Source organism: Bombina bombina, chromosome 8 (genome assembly GCF_027579735.1).
Source record: "Bombina bombina isolate aBomBom1 chromosome 8, aBomBom1.pri, whole genome shotgun sequence".
Classification (NCBI taxonomy): domain Eukaryota; kingdom Metazoa; phylum Chordata; class Amphibia; order Anura; family Bombinatoridae; genus Bombina; species Bombina bombina.
Window position 1 is genome coordinate 276,557,282 of NC_069506.1, and position 21,821 is coordinate 276,579,102.

General features: G+C 42.1%; 1 protein-coding gene across 1 annotated transcript in view; it reads right to left on the bottom strand.

The window, feature by feature from the left end:
- The window catches only part of SIK3 (SIK family kinase 3), a 772,688-nt gene that overhangs the window by 6,116 nt on the left and 744,751 nt on the right, over nucleotides 1–21,821 (bottom strand). Inside the window, exons 24-25 of the mRNA XM_053691386.1 lie at nucleotides 16,937–17,085; nucleotides 1–2,462 (exon numbers count right to left, since the gene is read on the bottom strand). The exon at nucleotides 1–2,462 is cut by the window's left edge and continues 6,116 nt beyond it. Of these exons, the coding sequence (XP_053547361.1) occupies nucleotides 16,940–17,085 (146 nt within the window). The 3' untranslated portion in view covers nucleotides 1–2,462; nucleotides 16,937–16,939. The remainder of the gene's footprint in view (nucleotides 2,463–16,936; nucleotides 17,086–21,821) is intronic.

The window sequence follows — 21,821 nt, forward strand, 5'->3', positions numbered from 1 at the left end:
GAAATGCAAGAACACACTGGACCAAACACAAAGACTAGCACAAGGACGCACGCAGCAAGGCCAGGTAATGCTAAGCCTGACTACAGGAAACACTAGGCCAAGATTAGCACATGAAGACGCTTGCAGCAAGGTCAGACCATGCTAAGCCTGACTCCAGGACACACTAGGCCAAGACTAGCACATGAGGACGCACACAGCAAGGCCAGACCATGCTAAGCATGACCACAGGACACACTAGGCCAAGACTAGCACATGAGGACACACGCAGCAAGGCCAGACCATAGGACACACTAGGCCACGGACTAGCACATGAGGACACACGCAGGAAGGCCAGCCCATGCTAAGCCTGACTACAGGACACACTAGGCCAAGACTAGCACATGAGGACGCACGCAGCAAGGCCAGCCCATGCTAAGCCTGACTACAGGACACACTAGGCCAAGACTAGCACATGAGGACGCACGCAGCAAGGCCAGCCCATGCTAAGCCTGACTACAGGACACACTAGGCCAAGACTAGCACATGAGGACGCACGCAGCAAGGCCAGACCATGCTAAGCCTGACTACAGGACACACTAGGCCAAGACTAGCACATGAGGATGCACGCAGCAAGGCCAGACCATGCTAAGCCTGACTACAGGACACACTAGGCCACGGACTAGCACATGAGGACGCACGCAGCAAGACCAGACCATCCTAAGCCTGACTACAGGACACACTAGGCCAAGACTAGCACATGAGGACGCATGCAGCAAGGCCAGACCATGCTAAGCCTGACTACTGGACACACTAGGCCAAGACTAGAACATGAGGACGCACGCAGCAAGGCCAGCCCATGCTAAGCCTATCTACAGGACACACTAGGCCAAGACTAGCACATGAGGACGCACGCAGCAAGGCCAGCCCATGCTAAGCCTAACTACAGGACACACTAGGCCAAGACTAGCACATGAGGACGCACGCAGCAAGGCCAGACCATGCTAAGCCTGACTACTGGACACACTAGGCCAAGACTAGCACATGAGGACGCACGCAGCAAGGCCAGCCCATGCTAAGCCTGACTACAGGACACACTAGGCCAAGACTAGCAGATGAGGACGCACACAGCTAGGCCAGCCCATGCTAAGCCTTACTACAGGACACACTAGGCCAAGACTAGCAGATGAGGACGCACGCAGCAAGGCCAGCCCATGCTAAACCTGACTAAAAGACACACTAGGCCAAGACTAGCACATGAGGACGCATACAGCAAGGCCAGACCATGCTAAGCCTGACTACTGGACACACTAGGCCAAGACTAGCACATGAGGATGCACGCAGCAAGGCCAGACCATGCTAAGCCTGACTACAGGACACACTAGGCCAAGACTAGCACATGAGGACGCACGCAGCAAAGCCAGCCCATGCTAAGCCTGACTACAGGACACACTAGGCCAAGACTAGCACATGAGGACGCACGCAGCTAGGCCAGCCCATGCTAAGCCTGACTACAGGACACACTAGGCCAAGACTAGCACATGAGGACGCATACAGCAAGGCCAGACCAGGCAAAGACTGACTACAGGACACACTAGGCCAAGACTAGCAGATGAGGACGCACGCAGCAAGGCCAGCCCATGTTAAACCTGACTAAAAGACACACTAGGCCAAGACTAGCACATGAGGACGCATACAGCAAGGCCAGACCAGGCAAAGACTGACTACAGGACACACTAGGCCAAGACTAGCAGTGCAGGATCAGCTTATTTATTACATATAAGAGACATATATTTAGCAATAGAACATTTTCTTATTTTTATGACTGGGTTCTCCATATGGGACAGCAGACAAGCCCTTATGAGTCTCTTGGCACTGTGTCCTGCTAGTCTCATATTGCTCAAGCTCTAGCCTCTATTAGTATCTAGCAAGTTATCGCCAGCATCTATCTAGGGGACCAGATTCTCCTCTCAGTCAGGCCAACCATGGATACCAGCTTCTTTTGCCATGCTCACCCAGCTTAAGTGTCAACTTCCTGCCAGGTCCCACTTAGGGTCCAGCTTATCCTGTCACTGTCTATTTATGCAATTGTCTCTTGGGCCATCCCCCTTGGCCTGCAGCCTCGCCTGCCTGTTCCCTCGGGGGCCAGCCTCTACTACCCACTTCCAGGTGGGCATGTTTCTTCATGGGATTCTCTGCTGGTAATTCTATTAGTAGCTGGACCGTGCTGTCATCCCTTCCCCTCAGCCCCTGTGACTGGGCAAGTAGCAGCTTACTCTCTGACCAAGAACAAGTTACCCCGTCCCTCCCCGTGATGCCCACAGCTTCTTGTTTTGGAAGTGGCCTTAAAAAGGGGCTCCTAGAGTCTGCGATGGGGTTGGTGGCAGCCGGTCATTCAGGGAAAAAATATGCATAAAATTTGGAGCTGAAGCTGCAGATACTGTCGGTATTAAGATGATGGGATCCTCTCTGCCCAGACAGAAAATCTGCAAAAAAAATTAATTCATTATTAATACAGATATAATTGTGCAACCAAATACATGTAAGCGCTCACAACCTGTTACAGCAACGGAACAAGAAAACGTTCTCTCAGGAACAGCAGAAGTAACATATTTGTGTTACTATTAAAGCCTCGTCCTGTAGTGACGTCTCAGCACTGACAGAGGAGAAGATGCTGCTGCACACATCTGATGACATCACTTCCCTGTAAACTAGTTTCATGGATAGCTAAGCAGGAAAAAGAACCTATTAGCTGTGCCCAATACAATCATAAGAGCTAGTCAGGAGCATATCCTCTGCACGAGAGAGTCAGTTTTTATTACTTATTCATTCTAAACATTCTTAAAAGGGACAGTAAACACCATGATATTTATATATAAAATGTTTAGTTGAGTATAACAAAACACCTTTTCAATATTTTTAAATGACATTTTTTTATTATTTATTTTGCTCCATTTTCATGAAATTTAGCTCTGAAAATTAAGCAATTTCTAATTTTCACATGAAATGCACCTGCTGACTTTTCAAGGCTAACATTGCTACATATATGTCCCTGCAAAACAATGCGCTCTATACTAACTTTATGACAATGGTTAGCATTGAACTAAAGTGCAGATTTGCCCCTCCAAATAAGTCAAATAGTGGGTGGAGTTTGGCTATTGATAAACAATTGCAGTAAAAATGATAATTATTTATGCTTACCTGATAAATTATTTTCTTTTGGAATGATCATGGTCCATACTCTTCCATAACATATGGGATATATTTATCACCACTAGGTGGAGGGTCAAGAACCCATACAAGCTCTTTAAATCCCTCCCACCTCTCTCTAGTTTTAAGAATTGCTGGAGTAGAGAACAGGAAAGATAAAGGTAGTTAAGCCAAAGCAGGGTCTGCAGAGGTGTAGAACTGCCACCCAGAAAAAATAAACGGGGCGGTAAGAATAAATTATAATTTATTTCGTAAAATGATGATGGTCCACAGACCTCCATAACATATGGGATAAATACCCAAGCCGATGGTCTATGTTAGGGGCAGGGTGGGACAATTTTCCTGACAGTTCCTTTTTAGCTTACACTGTAGCCTGAAGAACTTTCCTCCGAAAAGCTGCTTGTGAAGAAGCGAAAACATCAAAACGATAACATTTGGAAAAAGTTTACAGAGAAGACCATGTGGCAGCAAATATGTTCCAAAGATGCATCATTTTTAAAAGCCCACGATGTTGCAACTGCTCTTGTGGAATGAGCTGCAATACGCTTAGAAGGTCATCAAGTAAGCCTTGTGAAGGATTTGTTTTAGCCATGAGGCCAATAATACCTTAGTAGCTTTTTGTCCCTTTTGAGAGCCAGAGTAATGAATAAAACTAGAAGTTTGTCTTAACTCTTTAGTAGCCTGCAGATAGAACTTCAAAAACTCTGACTACATCTGGATTATGTAACAGCTGATCCCTAGAGTTAGCAGGATCTGGACACTAAAAAGGATAACAATTTCCTGATTAATATTTTCTGTAGACACTACCTTAGAAAGGAAATCATATTTAGTAAGGAGAGCCTTTTCTTTATGAATAACTAAAAACGGAGAATCACACGAAAATGCTGACAATTCAGAAACCCTCCTAATAGAAGAAAATGCTAATAGAAAAAGAACTTTCCAGGACAACAACTTAACGTCAATGGAATAAATTTGTTCACAACGAGGACCTTGTAATAGCGAAAGAACTCGACTTAAATTCCAGGGTGGAGAAATAGGTTTTAAAACTGGCCTAATTCTAACTAAGACCTGAACAAAAGTTTGAATATCAGGAAGCTTTGTCAGTTTCCTGTGAAAAAGAACAGACAAAGCAGAAATTTGACCATTTAAGGGAACCCTTGTTAAGGCCATTCTGCAAAAATTATAGAGTTCTAGGAGTCCTAAAGGAATACCAAGAAAACCCTTTGGAAGAACACGACTGAAAATAGGACTTCCAAATCTTATGATAAATCTTTTCTTTACAGGCTTTCTAGCGTAAATCAGAGTATCAATAACCGAATCTTAAAAAAAAAAATGTCTCAGAACTAGACGTTTACCCTCTATGCCGTTAACCTTAGAGATTTCAGATCCAAATGGAAAAGAGCACCTTTGTACAATAGGTCCTGTCTGAGAGAAAGAATCCATTGTGAAGATGAGAACATCTGCACTAATTCCTCATACCATATCCTGCGTGGCTAGGCTGGAGCAATCAGTATTACTGAAGCCAACTCCTGTCTGATCCGAGCAATGACTATTGGTAGAAGAACAAATGGAGGAAACAGGTATGCAAGATGAAACTCCCATGGACACACCAAAGCATCTATCATGTGAGCCCTTTTATGTCTTGACCTTGCACAATACTTTGGAAGTTTGTGATTTAAATGAGAGACCATCAGATCTATGTTTGGAACACAACGTTTGGATACTAGTTGATAAAATACGTCCTGATGGAGAGACCATTCTCCATGGATGAACTGATTGATACCTGAGGTAATCCACCACCCAATTGTTCACACCTGGAATGCAAATTGCTGATAGGGAGCATTGATTCCTCTCTGTCCAGGAAAGAATCTGAGACACTTCCTGCATTGCCAGAGGACTGTGGGTACCACCCTGATGATTAATGTAGGCTACCGCTGTGATATCGTCAGACTGGAGATAAACTTTTCTTCAATAAATAGGGGCCAGGACTGAAAAGCCAGAAGAATAGCCTGAAGTTCCAGAATGTTGATTGGTAACCTCGCCTCTAAAGGAAACAAACTCCTTGAGCTCTCCAAAAATTCCAAACCGCTCCCCAGCCTGAAAGATTGGCGTCCATTGTCACAATAGCCCATGAAGGACGAAGAAAAGATGCCCCAAGGGTCAAAAAAGGATTTTGTGAATCCAGAGCAATTTACTGCTCCAAGTGCAGATAATTCTTTGACCACTGGCTTAGCATAGATAGTTGGAGAGGGGTCACAGGTGGAGATGAGAAATAGGAATTGTGTCCATGCATTGAGCTACAGATGGGCATGGAGTATTTTGCAGGGAGATACAAGTCAGTTGAAAGCTTGATTCTGCGTGATTGTCAAAAACAGACGCATAAGAACTGAATCTATTATGACTCCTAGAAATGTTACCCTTGTAGAAGGATATAACAAGCTTTTAGGAACATTGATTTTCCAAATGTGATTTTGTAGCAACAGAAGTTCGCAAGTATGAGTGATCGCTCGAGACAGGGAAGGTGCTTGTACCTGTATGTCATCTTGATATAGTGGAATTTCAATACCTTGAGCTCTGATTATTGCTAACAGTGCCCCCAGCACCTTTGTAAATATGTGTGGGGATTTAGCAAGAATAAACGGAAGAACAACAAACTGGTAGCGTTTGTCCAGGTATGCAACCCTCAGGAACAGATAGTGATCCCTATGAATAGGTATGAACAGATTATATGCATCCTTGAGGTCTATAGTTGTCATAAATAAACCCTGTTGGATTAAGGGTAATATTATTTGAATTGTTTCCATCTTGAAAGTAGGAATCCTGAAAAAGGAAATTTATGCTTACCTGATAAATTTATTTCTTTTACGATATGACGAGTCCACGGATTTCATCCTTACTTATGGGATTACGCCTCCTGGTCAGCAGGAGGAGGCAAAGAGCACCACAGCAGAGCTGTATATATAGCTCCTCCCTTCCCTCCCACTCCAGTCATTCGACCGAAGTTAGGAAGAGAAAGGAAAAGCCAAGGTGCAGAGGTGACTGAAGTTTAACAAAAATAAAGACCTGTCTTAGAAAATGTCAGGGTGGGCCGTGGACTCGTGATATCGTAAAATAAATAAATTTATCAGGTAAGCATAAATTTCCTTTTCTTTTACAAGATATGACGAGTCCACGGATTTCATCCTTACTTATGGGATACAATACCAAAGCTATAGGACACGGATGAAAGGGAGGGACAAGACAGGAACCTAAACGGAAGGCACCACTGCTTGAAGAACCTTTCTCCCAAAAACAGCCTCGGACGAGGCAAAAGTATCACATTTGGAAAAAGTGTGAAGAGACGACCAAGTTGCATGCAGCCTTGCAAATCTGTTCAATAGAAGCATCGTTTTTAAATGCCCTTGAGGAAGCCACAGCCCTAGTAGAATGAGCCGTAATTCTTTCAGGAGGCTGCTGTCCAGCAGTCTCATATGCCAAACGGATGATACTCTTCAGCCAAAAAGACAGAGAGGTAGCCGTAGCTTTCTGGCCCCTACGTTTTCCAGATGCGCCTTCTTAGAAGAAGGATTAGGACACAAGGAAGGAACAACAATTTCCTGATTAATATTCTTATTAGAAACAACCTTAGGAAGGAACCCAGGTTTGGTACGTAAGACCACCTTATCAGAATGGAAAATAAGATAAGGAGAATCACATTGTAAAGCAGAAAGCTCAGAAACTCTGCGTGCAGAAGAAATAGCAACCAAAAATAAAACTTTCCAAGATAACAACTTAATATCTATGGAATGCATAGGTTCAAACGGAACCCCTTGAAGTACATTAAGAACTAAATTCAAACTCCAAGGAGGAGCAATTGGTCTAAACACAGGCCTGATTCTAGTCAGAGCCTAACAAAAAGATTGAACATCTGGAACATCTGACAGACGTTTGTGTAGCAAAATAAACAAAGCAGAAATCTGTCCCTTTAAGGAACTTGCTGACAACCCTTTCTCCAATCCTTCTTGGAGAAAAGCTAAAATCCTGGGAATCCTAACCCTACTCCATGAGTAGCCCTTGGATTCGCAAAAATAAAGATATCAACGCCATATCTTATGGTAAATTTTTCTAGTGACAGGCTTACGTGCCTGTATCAAGGTATCAATGACCGAATCAGAAAACCCTCGCTTAGATAAAATCAAGCATTCAATCTCCAAGCAGTCAGCTGCAGAGAAACTAGATTCGGATGATGGAAGGGTCCCTGAACGAGAAGGTCCTGCCTCAATGGAAGCTTCCACGGTGGCAGAGAGGACATGTCCACCAGATCAGCATACCAAGTCCTGCGAGGCCACGCAGGAGCAATGAGAATCACTGAAGCCGCTTCCTGTTTGATCCAAGCAATCACCCAGGGAAGGAGAGCAAACGGTGGAAACACATAAGCTAGGTTGAACGACCAAGGCACTGCAAAGGCATCTATCAGTTCGGCCTGAGGATCCCTGGACCTGGATCCGTATCTTGGGAGCTTGGCATTCTGACGAGATGCCATAAGATCCAGATCCGGTCTGCCCCATCTGAGAATCAGGGTGGCAAAGACCTCCGGATGGAGTTCCCATTCCCCCGGATGAAACGTCTGTCTGCTCAAAGAATTTGCTTCCCAGTTGTCCACTCCTGGGATGTAGATTGCTGACAGATAACAAGAGTGAGCCTCCGCCCACCAAATTATTTTGGATACTTCTGTCATCGCTAAGGAACTCCTTGTTCCTCCCTGATGATTGATGTAAGCCACAGTCGTGATGTTGTCCGACTGAAACCGGATGAACTTGGCCGAAGCCAACTGAGGCCAAGTCTGAAGCGCATTGAATATTGCTCTCAATTCCAGAATATTGATTGGAAGTAGAGACTCAGACCGAGTCCACACACCCTGAGCCTTCAGAGAATTCCAGACTGCACCCCAACCTAGTAGACTGGCGTCTGTTGTCACTATCACCCATGAGGGTCTGCGGAAGCATGTCCCTTGGGACAGATGATCCGGCGACAACCACCAAAGAAGAGTGTCTCTTTTCTCCTGATCCAGATCAATCTGAGGAGACAAATTTGCATAATCTCCATTCCACTGCCTGAGCATGCTCAGTTGCAGTGGTCTGAGATGAAAACGAGCAAACGGAATGATGTCCATAGCTGCCAACATCAATCCAATTACCTCCATGCACTGAGCCACTGATGGAGTGGAGTATTGGACTGAAGGATTCGGCATGTATTCAGAATCTTTAACTTTCTGACTTCCGTCAAAAAAAGATTTTCATGGATACAGAGTCTATTAGTGTTCCCAGGAAAGGAATCCTTGTCTGTGGAATTAATGAACTCTTTTCTAGATTCACCTTCCATCCGTGAGTCCTTAGAAAGGATAGGACAATGTTGGTATGAGACCTTATCAGCTGATAAGACGGTGCCTGGATCAGAATATCGTCCAGATAAGGCGCCACTGCAATGCCCCGCGGTCTGAGAACCACCAGCAGAGACCCTAGAACCTTCGTGAAGATCCTGGGTGCCGTGGCCAGCCCGAAGGGAAGGGCCGCGAACTGAAAATGTTTGTCCAGAAAGGCAAACCTCAGGAACTGGTGATGATCTCTGTGGATAGGAATATGAAGATATGCATCCTTTAAGTCCACGGTAGCCATATATTGACCCTCCTGGATCAATGGAAGAATTGTCCGAATAGTCTCCATCTTGAAGGATGGAACTCTGAGAAACTTGTTTAGACTTTTGAGGTCAAAAATGGGTCGGAACATTCCTTCTTTTTTGGGAACCACAAAAAAATTTGAGTAAAACTCCTGTCCCTGCTCCTGTATTGGAACGGGACAAATTACTCCCATAGTGGAGAGGTCTCTTACACAACGTAAGAACGCCTCTCTTTTTATCTGGTCTACAGACAATCGTGAAAGAAGAAACCTTCCCCTCAGGAAGGAATTTTTGAACTCCAGCTGATGCCCTTGAGACACGATTTCCAGTGTCCAGGGATCCTGAAAGTCTCTTATCCCAGCCTGGACAAAAAGCGAAAGTCTACCCCCTACTACATCCGGTCCCGGATCGGGGGCCGCCCCTTCATGCTGTTTTGGGAGCAGCAGCGGGCTTCTTGGGTTGTTTACCCTTGTTCCAAGTCTGGTTGGGTCTCCAGATGGATTTGGTTTGTGCAAAATTCCCTTCCTGTTTAGAGGAAGCAGAAGGGACTCCCTCGAAATTTCGAAAGGAACGAAAATTACTCTGTTTACCCTTTGTTTAGCTGATTTATCCTGTGGTAGGAGGTGAACCTTACCTCCCGTAATGTCAGAAATGATTTCTTTCAAATCAGGCCCGAACAGGGTCTTTCCTTTGAAAGGAATAGCCAAAAGCTTTGATTTAGAGGACAAATCCGCAGACCAAGATTTTAACCATAAAGCTCTTCGCGCTAAAATGGCAAATCCTGCATTCTTAGCCGCCAGCTTTGCGATCTGAAAGGCGGCATCCATAACAAAAGAATTAGCTAGCTTAAGGGCCTTAATTCTATCTAGTATTTCCTCTAAAGGAGTCTCAGTTTTAAGAGATTCTTCTAAGGCGTCAAACCAAAATGCTGCGGCAGTTGTAACTGGTACAATACAAGCCGTCGGTTGTAATAGAAAACCCTGATGAATAAATAGCTTTTTTAGAAGACCCTCCAACTTTTTTATCCATAGGATCTTTGAAAGCACAACTATCCTCAATAGGAATAGTTGTACGCTTAGTCAGGGTAGATATAGCTCCCTACACCTTAGGGACCGTTTGCCAAGAATCCCGAACAGTGTCAGCTATAGGATACATTTTCTATAATTAGGAGAAGGTGAGAACGGGATACCCGGTCTTTCCAATTCCCGCGTAATAACTTCCGAAATTTTCTTAGGAACCGGAAATACATCAGAATAAGAAGGAACCTCTAAGTATTTGTCCATCTTACACAATTTCTCTGGTGCCACAATAGTCACAGTCATCCAGAGTCGCTAAAACCTCCCGAATTAACAGGTGGAGGTGTTCAAGCTTAAATCTGAAGGACATGACGTCCGAGTCTGTCTGAGGTAACGCACTCCCTGAGTCTGAAAGTTCCCCCTCAGATAGAAGTTCCCTACCCCCCAAATCAGATCCCTGGGAGGGCACATCGGGGATAGCCATCCAAGCATCAGAAATCGCAGGAACCAAAGTGGCTTCTGTCCTGCTACGTTTGCCCTGTAACACTGGCAACTTGGATAAAACTTCTGTAAGGGTGGATGACATAACTGTAGCCATATCCTGCAGAGTAAATTAAGTGGACGCAGTTGAAGAACATGGCGTCGTTTGAGTGGGTGTTAAGGGCTGTGACGCTTGGGGAGAAAGAATTGGCATACCATGAGTCTCATCAGTCTGAGAAACATACTGCGCTATATCTTTATTAAGAAAAATTTTCTCTTTACATTGCAGTGCCCTCTCAGTGCATGAGGGACAAAAAGTAAGCGGGGGTTCCACAATGGCATTTAAACCCATGGAACAAGTACTGGTTTCAAGGTCATCCATAGTTAAAAACAGAAAATTGTATTCAGTTATATCAGACACTTTTTATGCACAATCTAGTTATTTAGAATAAAAAAAACTGTGCCTTTAAGAAATAAAAAACCTTTGCGCAGCATACTTGTGTGGCTGAAAACACATAATTGTGGCCTTGCAAAATAAGATCGCAGTTATACGTATCCCATGAATAGTTAACTAACGTTTTTTAGAGGATAACTGCACCTTCAATTACTACTTCAGATTTAAACACCTCGCCACAGCTCTGCTGCGGCGCTTACCTGCCCCCACACTCTGAGACAAAAGAACGTCACCCGTGCAGCAGAGTGTCTAGACCGCCTGAGTTCTAACTACCCATGCGGTCCAGACAGAACACCGGAGCTAAACATCCGACCAACTCCCAGACAGGCACTGCGCTGCTTCTACTTGCACGCGAAAGAGTGCCCCGCCCATCGTGGGCGTATCAGAACGGAACTCCCGCGCGGCTCAGTATCTTATAGTAAAAAATAAAAATAGAGCCACCGGAGTATTGCACCTCAAAAAAGTGCCCCACATGAAGCCAGTCCTCCTGTAAAACCATGCCACCAGCATATTCAAACTTATGTGATCCGGAGTTCACCACTCCGAGAGCCCCCAGCGTCAGCCCACACATGAAAGGGTTAAAATAGTGTATCATACCTTTCTACCGCACCCCATATTTTCATTAGCCTTCTCTGTATACCCCCAGCTAGATACAATAGGACACAGACATAGGCCAGCTTATAGAGAGAGACAGTCCTTTCTGAGGTACCAAGTGGTACAGAAAATAAAAGACTGCACATACCTCCATGTTGAGTAACAACATAACTCGTCCCACACTGCAAGAGGTCCTTCATCTCACCCCCGGAATCTGTGGGAACAAACTGGGTCTTAGATAAAACTTGCTAAGACCATATTCATCAGGGCAGCCCCCATTGGGAGTCACAGAGGGCGGATGTAATATGCACAGACCCTATAGCTGTACCCTGAGTAAAATAGTACACACTGGCACCATTTAAAAATAATAAACTCTTGATTGAAGAATCTAAACTAACACCTCACTTTACCTCTTCCTATCACTAACACAGGCAAAGAGAATGACTGCAGTGGGAGGGAAGGGAGGAGCTATATATACAGCTCTGCTGTGGTACTCTTTGCCTCCTCCTGCTGACCAGGAGGCGTAATCCCATAAATAAGGATGAAATCCGTGGACTCGTCATATATTGTAAAAGAAAGCATGTTTAGTATTTCTAGATCTAAAACTGTTTTTTGTAAGACCCTTCTTTCTTTGGAACTATGAAGAGATTTGAATAAAATCATTGACCCTGTCAAGACACAACTACTGGGATAACCCCCATATCCTGTAATTCCTGAACACATTGAAGAAAGGTAGTCACCTTTGACTGAATTTTGGGAACATGAGACAGAATCGTCCTTAAGGAAGTCTGGAATGTAAGCCTATCCTGTAACCCTGGGAAATTATGTTTTTTACCCAAGAGTCCTGAAGTGACCTGAACCAGGCCCTTTGAAAAATACTCAGTCTGCCCCCTACCAGAACAGAATCTGGCTTGGGGCTGCACCTTCATGCTGATTTAGTATTGAGTGAAAAACAAACAGTCCAAAAAGTCCAACTCCAAGAAGCATCAGGATTCTAAGTTGGTTTGGAGAGCACAGGCTTCTAAGTTGAGGATGACGTTAAGCCTCCTGAGGAATGAAATTGATTACCTGTCTGTTCTTCCTCTTTGATTTTTTGTCCTGAGGCAGAAATGTTCCTTTCCCACCAGCAGCCACCCAAATGAGAGAAAGTGCTTGCCTAAGTAAAAGACCAGTTTGTAGAAAGATTTTTCTTAATTAAGACTCTAGCTTGCGGTCCATGGGATCTCTGAATGAAGTGCTATCCTCCATAGGGATAGTCGTGCATTTGGCAAGGGTGGAAATAGCCCCATCAGCTTTAGGAACTGATTCTCATACTTCCACATTCTGATCAGGAATGTGATACATTTTCTTAAATCTGGTGGAAGGAGCAAAAGGTACGCCTGTTTTTTCAATTCCCTAGCTATATAGTCAGAGACTAAATCAGGGACCTGAAATACCTGTGGGATTTTTGGTGGAGCTTTGAAAACAATATTTAACTGATTTACGGGTTTGTTTTCAGCAGGTTTTTCTCATGAAATAAATTATGGATATGCTCCACTTTAAACCTAAAAGCATTGTCATATTCTGAATCAGGAACAGGATCCTGCTCATCAGATGACACTTCCCCATCTAAACTAGAAATATTTGCATCCTCAGAGTCAGAAATCTGCAAAAAAAAAAAAAAAAACAGGACTTTGAGGAAGAAGTTTGCACATTTACCTCCTGAGCATTAAATCCCCTATGTTGTACATACACTTTTTAAATTCAGGAGAAAAATCATTTGTTTCCCCGAGAAACAAGTACGGGGCAAAATTCTCTTTGGAAAGTGGAAGGTTGTGGCTGGTTTGCATTCAAAACATGAGGTATGGAATTATCACATATTTGATGAACCTGGCAAACTGAACAGTTTTGCAAAATAAACACACATATGTAGGAAGAGGAGTATTGGAAACTGATTCATCTATATCAATAACAGTGGAGACAGAGTCATTTTGTTCCATTTTTAAAATACAACTAAAGTATGCAATGACACCATACAGAGTATAGAAAAAATAATAAGTAGAGAGCCCTCTACACTTATGCTTAAACACCCCTCAGACACCCATATTATTCCTCAATAAGTATAAGCAACTGTCCCTTAAAAAGACTGATGCACTCCAATATAAACCCCTGGCAGCTCCTGCATAGGTACTCACCCCTTCCCGGGTACAGAAAAAAACACTGGGAAACTGTGCCTAACCCAGCTGAAAATAAATTATGTCTAGAGAAGCTCTGGTTAATGTAAAAAGCCAAGGAACGCTGAGGGCGTGGGGTAACAGCCAGAAAATAACACCGGTGCGGCAGCTTCTAAAATAAAATATATAAAGTTTTTTAGATTTTAACACAAAAGTGTGCACGAAGCATAAAAATGTTATACTAATATAAATATGTTCCCCTGCCTAACCAGCGTCTCCTTTATCACACTCTTAATTGCACTGAGTGGTGTTCTTAAAGGGGCAGTCACTAATTTTTAACAAAGTTTCTTAAGTTTATACCCAGGGCTGCCAAAGAGTTTTAAAGTGCCTCAATCTTACCTGGCCTGACCCTGAAAAGGATAGGACAGGCAGAGATCTGAAAAAGAGAAATAAATGTGTCATGAGGAGAGCAAGTTAAGTCCCCTAGCTATGCTGTACTAGTGTCAGAGTATCTACAAATAGCCTTTGGGCTATGTGTGTGCTGTGTAAAATCCCTTACCTTACGCAGCACCCCATCCACTGGCTTACCAGGCATGTCAAATCCCTGTCCATGCAGTTGCAGCAATATCCAGTAGAGAGCGCATCCAGTGCAGGTATTGGGTACAACAGAGGATTGCAGAAAAAAATACCTGGGTCCCCTAGGGGGAGGCTAAGGATGAGTCCCTACGATGCCTGAGGGTAGTTATGGCTAAAGTCCCTTAAGGAAATACTGTGTACATAACAAGGAATTCCTATGTCGCTGTGTCATTCAGCTGCTGTGAACTTTCTCTTCTATCTTCTTTGTGAATGAAAATTCCCAGGGACTCTGGGTCTCACATTGGTCTGAGCTCCCAAGTTAATATTCATATGCAAGTAGCTAAAACACCTCTATTCTCAACCACCTCCTACGAGGCCAATAACAAAAGAGAGATGGGAAGGATTTAAAGTTCTAATATGGGTTCTTGACCTCCTCCTAGTGGTGTGAAAATGATTCCATGTTATGGGGGACTATGGATCATCATCATTTTTATGAAATAAATTATTACTTCTTTTATCTACTTAGTTTTGTTCTCTTGGCATCCTTTGTTGAAAATCATATCTAGATAGGCTTAGGAGCTGCTGATTGGGGTCTGTACATACATGACCCATGACATTGGCTCACCTGATGTGCTCAGCTAGCTGCAAGTAGTGCACTGCTGCTCCTTCAACAAAGGATATCAGGAGAAGTAAGCAAATATGATAATAGAAGTAAAATGGCAAGTTATTTAAAATTGTATTATCTACCTGAATCATGAAAGGAAAAGTTTGTGTTTCATTTAGGTACAGGTACCCTAAAGCTTTCCTTTTTATCAGCCACAAACTACGGCTCACATTCAGCCTTTAGCAGCTTAAGCCAACTGAACCATTACATGGTGCATCTTGGTAGCGTATTATCAGTTCTCATCCTTTCTGGTTTTCTGTCAGTACAAAGTGGCGGTTTAAGCAGTGTTTCTCCCAAGCATGACATCTGTATTCCTCAGAATAAAAAGTTTTCTGACCCTCCCATCATCAGAAAGAATATCATTGTACAAAGTCACAGACAACTCCATTAACCGTGAAATTAACCCTACCAGGGCACAAGAAGGTTGAGATATTACAACAACACTACAGTGCAGTACTCATGTTCCTGCCAGATCTGGCTTTGTTCTGTTAAACAAATGTGCTCTGGAGACCTGTGTTTATTCTCTGGTTTTCATTGCTATGATATTTCTTTGTAGCCATCTCTGTCTTCCTGTCTCACTAATAACCTAAAGCTCTCTGATCTAATACATCTTATCAGTATTGTGAGGTCATAGGAATATGTGGAGGGATGGTTTGCTCACTTCATATAATATAATAGTATGTAGTAGGTGCAATTTGGTAAAAGATTAAATGTAAAAAACAGAAAAGGAAATATTCCAAAAATAAAGAATATCTAAAAGACCAGGGTATTGCACACTACCCAATAAGTAGAAAAAGATGACAAGAACATTAGTCTGCTAAATCACACATTTAATGAATAAATATTAATCGCATAAAATCATGAGTCCCACTATTGTGACATGAAAGTGTTGCAAGATAATAACGTGGTGCACCACTAAAGTAAGTCATATAAAAGTTGCCTAACACTGCAGTGTTTTAAGAAAATGTCTGTATACATTAAAAAATGCATTCAGTAAGCTGTAGGCAGGTGCTCAAATTGCCGATTGTATCCACAAAGCCACAAAACTTCTACCCAACATATCTGCAGGCAAATACACACAAAAAACGGCTAAGGAGAAGCACCTTGCACGTATCAACAGGCTGACCGCCGCCAGAGCGTCGTCCGACTCCACCAGTCAGTAACTGTGAAGAAGCTCCTAGCTGCCTCCAAAATGCGCAAAGGGATGCGTTGGTGCTTTGCGCGGTCGTGTATGGAAACCCCCCTCAACTGCTGACCCAGCCAGGCTCACATTCATAGGGGCATACAGAATTGGGGGAGGAGCAGCCACGTGAGGGACACAGGTAACTGGTTACTGACCGGTGGAGTAGGAGGATGCTTCGGCGGCGGTCAGCCTGTTGATAGGTGCTCCCCCTTAGCCTTTTTTTTGTGTGTATTTGCCTGTAGATATGTTGGGTAGAAGTTTTGTGGCTTTGTGGATACAATCGGTAATTTGAGCACCTGCCTACAGCTTACTGAATGCGTTTGTGGATTTACACTGACATTTTCTTAAAACACTGTAGTGTTGGGCAACTTTTATATGATTTACTTTAGTGGTGCACCACGTTATTATCTTGCCACAGCCGGTTGTAATACTTTCATGTCACAATAGTGGGACTCATCATGATTTTATTATGATTAATATTTATTCATTAAATGTGTGATTTAGCAGACTAATGTCCTTTTCATCTTTTTCTACTTATTGGGTAGTGTATACCCTGGACTTATATTCCTTATTTTTGGAATATTTATTTTTCTTTTTTCTGTTTTTTACAGTATTGTAAGGTCCCTCATATCTTAAAAATCCAAATGATTGTGTGAGGACTGTTTATCTTATAGAGTTCTGCAAGTGAAAGAGACACACATTACAATATAATGTCTAAAAACATGTTTTCTCCCCATACTGGAGAGTTTCTGATCTTTGGAAACTAAGACAGAATTAACAAATTGCCTGAAGGAAGTGACAGATCATGCAAGACCTCTTTTCCATCTGTCAGTGCTGCTGTTACCAGGGATGTGAGAGAAAAGCGGAATCCTGGAGTAACAGATCAGAAGACTGTCAGCGACCACTGGCGTTGCTTTCAGCCCAGATAAATAAAAGAGGCTGTAGGAGAATTCAGTGGGTATTGAGGGTACGTACGTATCACACCCCTGCCTGCTCCATGCTGAAGTTCAAGTCTGTGTGCTTGTAGCCCATAAGCATGGAGGAGGGGTAACAGGATGCCGGCAGGGACTGGCCACTGTCAACCAACAAAGGCAAATCAGTTTCTTCAGGGTTCTTCTCACAATCTGCCAATAGAACATAGAGTCAGACAAAGAAAAAAGGAAACGGGTAAGAAAGAATGAGAAAGAAAGAACCGAGCAAATGTGCGAGAAGGGGATGAATGAGGCAAAATAACAGTGTAAGGAAAACACAACACACAGACAGGTCTCGTTTATATCAGTGTAAGGAAAGCACAACACACAAACAGGTCTTGTTATATCAGTGTAAGGAAAGCACAACACACAAACAGGTCTTGTTATATCAGTGTAAGCAAAACACAACACACAGACAGGTTTTGTTATATCAGTGTAAGGAAAGCACAACACACAAACAGGTCTTGTTATATCAGTGTAAGCAAAACACAACACACAGACAGGTTTTGTTATAGCAGTGTAAGGAAAGCACAACACACAAACAGGTCTTGTTATATCAGTGTAAGCAAAACACAACACACAGACAGGTTTTGTTATAGCAGTGTAAGGAAAGAACAACACACAGACAGGTCTTGTTATTTAAAGGGACATTATACACTCATTTTTTCTTTGCATAAATGTTTTGTAGATGATCTATTTATAAAGCCCATAAAGTTTTTTTTTGTAAATAAATGTATAGTTTTGCTTATTTTTAAATAACATTGCTCTGATTTTCAGACTCCTAACCAAGCCCCAAAGTTTTATGTGAATACCGTCAGCTACCTTCTCCAGTTTGCTTTTGTTTGTGTAAAGGGTCTTTTCATATGCAAAAGAAGGGGGAGGGGGTAGTGTCTTATTTGCCACGTGCAGTGGGCTTTCCAGCTACCTTTTCAACAGAGCCAAACTGACAGCTTCTAAGTAAGTTTTTAAACAGTTTTATACTGGATTTTTATATCAGTATCTGTGCATCTTATTCTTTATAGTAGTGTCTATTACATGCAGTTATATTGAAATGAGTGTATACTGTCCCTTTAAGTGTAAGGAAAGCACAACACACCAACAGATCTTATTATTTAAGTGTAAGGAAAGCACAACACACAGACAGGCCTTGTTATATCAGCATAAGAAAGAATAGAGCAAATGTGCGGGAAGGGGATGAATGTTGCAAATAAACAGTGTAAGGAAAACAACACACAGACAGATCTCGTTATATCAGTGTAAGGAAATCACAACACACAGGCAGGTCTTGTTATAGCAGTGTAAAGAAAGCACAACACACAAACAGGTATTCTTATATCAGTGTAAGCAAAACACAACACACAGATAGGTTGTGTTATATCAATGTAAAGAAAGCACTACACAAAGACAGGTCTCGTTATATCAGTGTAAGAAAATTCACAACACACAGACAGGTCTTGTTATATCAGTGTAAGGAAAGCATAACACACAGACAGATCTTGTTATACCAGTGTAAGGAAAACAAAACACACACAGGTCTTTTTATATTAGTGTAAGGAAATCACAACACACAGAAAGGTCTTGTGATATCAGTGTAAGAAAGTCACAACACACAGACATGTCTTGTTATATCAGTGTACGGAAATCACAACACACACAGACAGGTATTGTTATATCCGAGAGAAAGCGCAATCCACAGACAGGTCTTGTTATATCAGTGTAAGGAAATCCCAACACACAGACAGGTCTTGTTATATCAGTGTAAGGAAAGCATAACACACAGACAGGTCTTGTTATATCAGTGTAAGGAAAGCACAACACACAGACAGGTCTTGTTATATCAGTGTAAGGAAAGCACAGCACACAGACCGGTCTTGTTATATCAGAGAGAAAGCACAGCACACAGACAGGTCTTGTTATATCAGTGAGTGGGTATGTAACCAGAGCGCCTAATCTGGCGGAGGCTAGGATACAGTTTGGAAATATTCTTAGAGGTCTTCTTAAAAGTGTAGCAAATTTAAAGGGACAGTCTAGGCCAAAATAAACTTTCATGATTCAGATAGAGCATGTAATTTTAAACAATTTTCCAATTTACTTTTATAACCAACTTTGCTTTGTTCTCTTGGTATTCTTAGTTGAAAGCTTAACCTAGGAGGTTCATATGCTAATTTCTTAGACCTTGAAGCCCACCTCTTTCAGATTGCATTTTAACAGTTTTTCACCACTAGAGGGTGTTAGTTCACGTATTTCATATAGATAACACTGTGCTCGTGCACGAGAAGTTATCTGGGAGCAGGCACTGATTGGCTAGACTGCAAGTCTGTCAAAAGATCTGAAAAAAGGGGCAGTTTGCAGAGGCTTAGATACAAGATAATCACAGAGGTTAAAAGTATATTATTATAACTGTGTTGGTTATGCAAAACTGGGAAATAAGTAATAAAGGGATTATCTATCTTTTAAAACAATAAAAATTTTGGTGTAGACTGTACCTTTAATACATATCACTTAAAATCTTACAAGGTTAATCATATTATAAAACATGGATCCATGCACACATTTAAAACAAAAAATAAACTTCTATACACAAAGTATTAGACAATTATGATGTTAACAATTCAGAACCTACTATGAAGGAACTAAACTTCTATGCACGAGGTGTAGATGACCTTGATTAAGAAGCTATAACTGATGTGGATGGGTTTGGACAAGTATATTTCCCCTTGGTAAAGCTCAGCAATGAGCCACTACTATTGTGTCCAAGATATGTGCTCACTGTGTAGTTTATAGTGACATTCTTGTAGTGGAACATTATAGATGCCACTGTATCCAGTTGTGAAAAATATCAACGAAAAAATAAGAATACAAAAATAAAACTACAAATATGTCCAAAATTGTGATATATATATATAAAAAAAAAAAATATATCATATGTGATATGTTATATCAGTGCAAGGAAATCACAACACACAGACAGGTCTTGCTATATCAGTGCAAGGAAATCACAACAGACAGGTCTTGTTACCTCAGTGTAAGGAAATCACAACAGACAGGTCTTGTTATATCACTGTAAGGAAAGCACACCACACATACAGGTCTTGTTATATCAGTGTAAGGAAAGCACAACACGCAGGCATGTCTTGTTATATCAGTGTTCGGAAATCACAACACACAGGCAGGTCTTGTTATACCAGTGTAAGGAAAACAAAACACACACAGGTCTTTTTATATTAGTGTAAGGAAATCACAACACACAGAAAGGTCTTGTGATATCAGTGTAAGAAAGTCACAACACACAGACATGTCTTGTTATATCAGTGTACGGAAATCACAACACACACAGACGGGTATTGTTATATCCGAGAGAAAGCGCAATCCACAGAAAGGTCTTGTTATATCAGTGTAAGGAAATCCCAACACACAGACAGGTCTTGTTATATCAGTGTAAGGAAATGCCAACACACACAGACAGGTCTTGTTATATCAGTGTAAGGAAATCACAACATACAGACAGGTCTTGTTATTTCAGTGTAAGGAAAACACAACACACACACACAGGTCTTGTTATATTAGTGTGAGGAAATCCCAACACACACACAGACAGGTCTTGTTATATCAGTGTAAGGAAATCACAACACACAGACAGGTCTTGTTATTTCAGTGTAAGGAAAACACAACACACACACACACACAGGTTTTGTTATATTAGTGTGAGGAAATCACAACACACAGGCAGGTCTTGTTATATCAGTGTAAGGAAATCCCAACACACACAGACAGGTCTTGTTATATCAGTGTAAGGAAAACACAACACACACACAGGTTTTGTTATATTAGTGTAAGGGAATCATAACACACAGACAGGTCTTGTTATATCAGTGTAAGGAAGCACAACACACAGGCAGGTCTTTATTTATCAGTGAAAGGAAAGCACAACACACACAAACAGGTCTTGTTATATCAGTAAAAGGAAATCACAACACGCAGACAGGTCTAGTTATATCAGAGAAAAAGCACAACACACAGACAGGTCTTGTTATATCAGTGTAAGGAAAGCACAAGACACAGACAGGTCTTGTGATATCAGTGTAGGGAAAGCACAACACACAGGCAGGTCTTGTTATATCAGTGTAAGCAAATCCCAACACACACAGACAGGTCTTGTTATATCAGCGTAAGGAAAACACAACACACACACAGGTAGTATTGTCGGTATAGCTGTACTGCAAGCCTTTTAGCCTGTAACGCAATGTCAGTCCCGCACTCGTAAAAATGACGTTTTTCTTCTGTTAAGTGTGATCAGTCCACGGGTCATCATTACTTCTGGGATATTACTCCTCCCCAACAGGAAGTGCAAGAGGATTCACCCAGCAGAGCTGCATATAGCTCCTCCCCTCTACGTCACTCCCAGTCATTCTCTTGCACCCAACGACTAGATAGGATGTGTGAGAGGACTATGGTGATTATACTTAGTTTTATTTCTTCAATCAAAGGTTTGTTATTTTAAAATAGCACCGGAGTGTGTTATTACCTCTCTGGCAGAGTTTGAAGAAGAATCTACCAGAGTTTTGCTATGATTTTAGCCGGAGTAGTTAAGATCATATTGCTGTTCTCGGCCATCTGAGGAGTGAGGTAAACTTCAGATCAGGGGACAGCGGGCAGATGAATCTGCATAGAGGTATGTAGCAGTTTTTATTTTCTGACAATGGAATTGATGAGAAAATCCTGCCATACCGATATAATGTCATGTATGTATACTTTACACTTCAGTATTCTGGGGAATGGTACTTCACTAGAATTACACTGTAAGAAATACATAAAGCTGTTTAATAACTAGAGATTATGTTTAACGTTTTTGCTGGAATGTAAAATCGTTTTCATTTGCTGAGGTACTG